Source organism: Brassica oleracea, chromosome C5 (genome assembly GCF_000695525.1).
Source record: "Brassica oleracea var. oleracea cultivar TO1000 chromosome C5, BOL, whole genome shotgun sequence".
NCBI lineage: Eukaryota > Viridiplantae > Streptophyta > Magnoliopsida > Brassicales > Brassicaceae > Brassica > Brassica oleracea.
Genome location: NC_027752.1, coordinates 33,214,469 through 33,217,934, shown reverse-complemented (window position 1 = coordinate 33,217,934; position 3,466 = coordinate 33,214,469). Strand labels below are relative to the sequence as shown.

General features: G+C 40.1%; 1 protein-coding gene across 1 annotated transcript in view; it reads right to left on the bottom strand.

The window, feature by feature from the left end:
- Positions 1–1,207, bottom strand: part of LOC106345045 (uncharacterized mitochondrial protein AtMg00810-like) — a 1,948-nt gene extending 741 nt beyond the window's left edge. The window contains exon 1 of the mRNA XM_013784317.1: positions 50–1,207. Coding sequence (XP_013639771.1) covers positions 50–1,207 — 1,158 coding nt within the window. The remainder of the gene's footprint in view (positions 1–49) is intronic.
- Positions 1,208–3,466: the final 2,259 nt, after the last annotated feature.

The window sequence follows — 3,466 nt, the reverse complement described above, 5'->3', positions numbered from 1 at the left end:
GATTTTTCCCAATTGCAATGGCTGATTGACTGTCACAGTAGATAGGAACTCCCTCTTGAGTGTTGAACTTCAAATCTTCAAGCAAACGCCTTAGCCATATTGCTTGATTTGTTGCTGCACACAAAGCCATGTATTCTGCCTCAGCGGTGGATTGAGCGATAGTGTCTTGCTTGCTGGTTTTCCATGAGAATATTGCAGACCCAATGCTAAAGCAATATCCAGTTGTTGATTTTAGATCTTCTTTGCATCCTCCCCAATCACTATCTGAATATCCAACAAGCTTTGGCTCCTTGACTGCAGAAAACATCAATCCTATATCAGCTGTCCCTTTGATGTATCTGAGAACTCTCTTTGCCTCCTTGAAATGCTTGGCTTTTGGTTCCTTCAGATACCTAGACAAATAAGATGCAGAGAACATCAGATCAGGTCGAGTAGCTGTTAGATACAACAGACCTCCCACAAGGCTCCTATAAGTTTTAGAATCATCAAGTTCTTCTTCTTCATCTTGATTCTTGCCTTGAGGTGCTAATGTTGTTCTCATGATCTTGCATTCTTTCATGTTGAACTTCTCCAACAGCTTCTTTGCATAGCATTCTTGGGATAGAAAAATTCCTTCTTCACTCTGCACAATCTCCATCCCCAAGAAATAGTTCAACAGTCCTAGATCAGACATCTCAAATTCATTCTTCATTGCCATCTTGAAATCATCCACCATTTTCTTGTCGTCTCCGGTGACAATAAGATCGTCCACATAGATGCACACCACCAAAATCTTCCCATGAGCTTCTTTTGTGTATAAAGCATGATCATTGTCACTTCTCTTGAAGTTTTCTTGCAAGAAAAAATCATCAATTCGGTTGTACCATGCTCTAGGTGCCTGCTTTAAACCATAAAGAGATTTGTGTGGACGAAGAACACAGTCTTCCTTTCCTTCTTCTTCAAACCCAGGTGGTTTCTCAGCATATATCTCTTCTTCTAGCTTTCCGTTTAGAAAAGCAGACTTGACATCAAGTTGAAATAACTCCCATTTTCTTTGAGCAGCAACAGCAAGAAGTAGTCTGATAGTTTCATGTCTTGAAACTGGGGCAAAAGTCTCCAAATAATCAATTCCATGCTGCTGAGTAAACCCCTTGGCCACTAACCTTGCTTGTAACATCTCCTTTTGCATTTGTTTTGAGCCTGAATATCCACTTGACTTCCACCACATTTTTGTCTGCAGGTCTTTTAACCAATTGCCATGTTTTGTTCTTCTCAATCATGTGTATTTCTTCTTCCATAGCATGTCTCCACTCAGTATGCTTTACAGCTTCTTCGAATGTTTCTGGTTCTTCAAAACTCAAGTAACATCCTTCACATACTTCAGCAGATTCAACATCAACGTGTGGAGCAGTACATAAGATATCATTCATTGATCTGGTTCTTCTATTTGGCTGGCTTGAACTGCTTTATGGACTGTCAGGATCTAGATTAAAGGGCACCGGCTGAATGATTCTTCTCCCTCTGGATTCACCATCTCTAGAACTTGAATCACCAACCCTTAGATCTTCTTGTCTACAATCTGGTTCTAGAGATACAACAGATTGTTTATTCACTCTTTTTGCTTCCAGTCCCATTTGCTTCCTTCATCAAATATCACATCGCTTGAAACGTCTATTTTGTCTTCCTCCAGCAAATAGACTCAGTAGCCTTTAGTTTGAGAGCTGTAGCCAACAAAGATTGTTTTCTTGGACTTGTCATCCCACTTCTTTCTCTTTTCATCTAGTATGTGTACATAACATACACAACCAAACACCTTTAAATGATTCATTGATGGCTTTGTTCCATTCCAAGCTTCAAGCGGCGTCTTGTTCTCAAGTGCTTTGGTCAGAATTCTGTTTGGAATGTAAGCTGCTGTATGGACATCTTCTGCCCAGAACTTCATTGGTAAGTCTTTAGCTTTGATCATGGCCCTTGCCATCTCCACTAGACTTCTGTTTCTTCTTTCCGAGACACCATTTTGTTGTGGAGAATATGCTGCTGTTAACTGTCTTTCGATGCCATGATCCTCCAAAAACTTTGTGAATTCTCCAGAGAGATATTCAGATCCTCTGTCTGATCTAATCTTCTTTATCTTGCAGCTAGCTTGATTTTCGACAAGGTTTTTGAACTTCTTGAAGGTTTGAAAGACTTCTGATTTTGACTTCAAGAAATAAACCCAGACCATCCTTGTTGCATCATCAATGAATGTGAGGAAATATCGGCTCCCAATGATTGATAAATTCTGCATTGGTCCACACACATCACTGTGAATCAACTCAAGTTTCTTTGTTGCTCTTGTCTCTGATTCTTTTGGGAATGAATCACGACAATGTTTGCTTAGAATACAGCTCTCGCAACCTTCCTTCTCCACCACGAACTTTGGAAGATTCAGAACCATATCCATTGACTGCAAGATCTTCAGATTTGAGTAACCAGTGCGCCCAAGCCTTTGATGCCATAATTCTGCAGCTTCATTTTTTGCCACCATTGCTGTTTCAGGGCTTGAGGACCACTTGATAGGAAAGCTCTTGTTCACCATCTCCACTTCAGCTACCTTTCTTCCAGCACCATCATGTATGATGCAACATCTTTTCTTAAAGGTGACTTGATATCCATTTTCAATCATTTGAGGGACACTTAACAGATTCTTTGCAAGCGTTGGCACAAGAAAAACATCTCGGATGATTCTCTTGCCTTTCTTTGTCATGACTTCAACGTCTCCTTTTCCCTTTATCATAAACAGAGATCCATTACCAACTCTTATTGGAACTTTGATGTTTGTGTTGATTCTGGAAAACACCTTTTCATTTGGAGTCATGTGATTAGTGCACCCACTATCAATGAGCCATAAGTTCTCTTCAAATGACTCTTGATCATCCTGTCTTGCGGTGAACAAGTGATTATCTTCTGCTTCTTCTGGTTTCTTGCTTTTGCATTCTCTTGAAAAGTGACCAGACTTTCCACAGTTGTAGCATTCACTTCTACCTTTGTTTTTGTTGAAGTCTGGCTTCTTTCTTCCATTCTTTAGATAGCAGACATCTTCATTGTGATTGTCTTTCTTGCAGAAGCCACACCACTTTTTCCCTTTTCCTTTATAGCTTGTACTCCATGAGCTTGTCTTGCCATGGTCTCTGACTTTCAAGCTTCTAAAGCGTGCATGGAATGCACCTTCACCATTTTCTTCATCTTCAGGGAAGAACTTCTTTTCATGAGCTTCCAAAGATCCCACCAACTCAGCAAAGGTTATTGTCTTGAGATCTTTAATTTCTTCCATCAGTGATGACAATGGAGCATAGCTCTTGGGCATAGAAGCTAGAATTTTAACCACCAAATCAAAGTTTGATCTTCCTTCACCTAGAGCTCTCATTTGATTAGCTACAGCCTGGATTCTTTCAGAGTAAGGCTTGACCTTTTCTCCTTCCTTCATTTTCAGATTCTCAAAATCTCT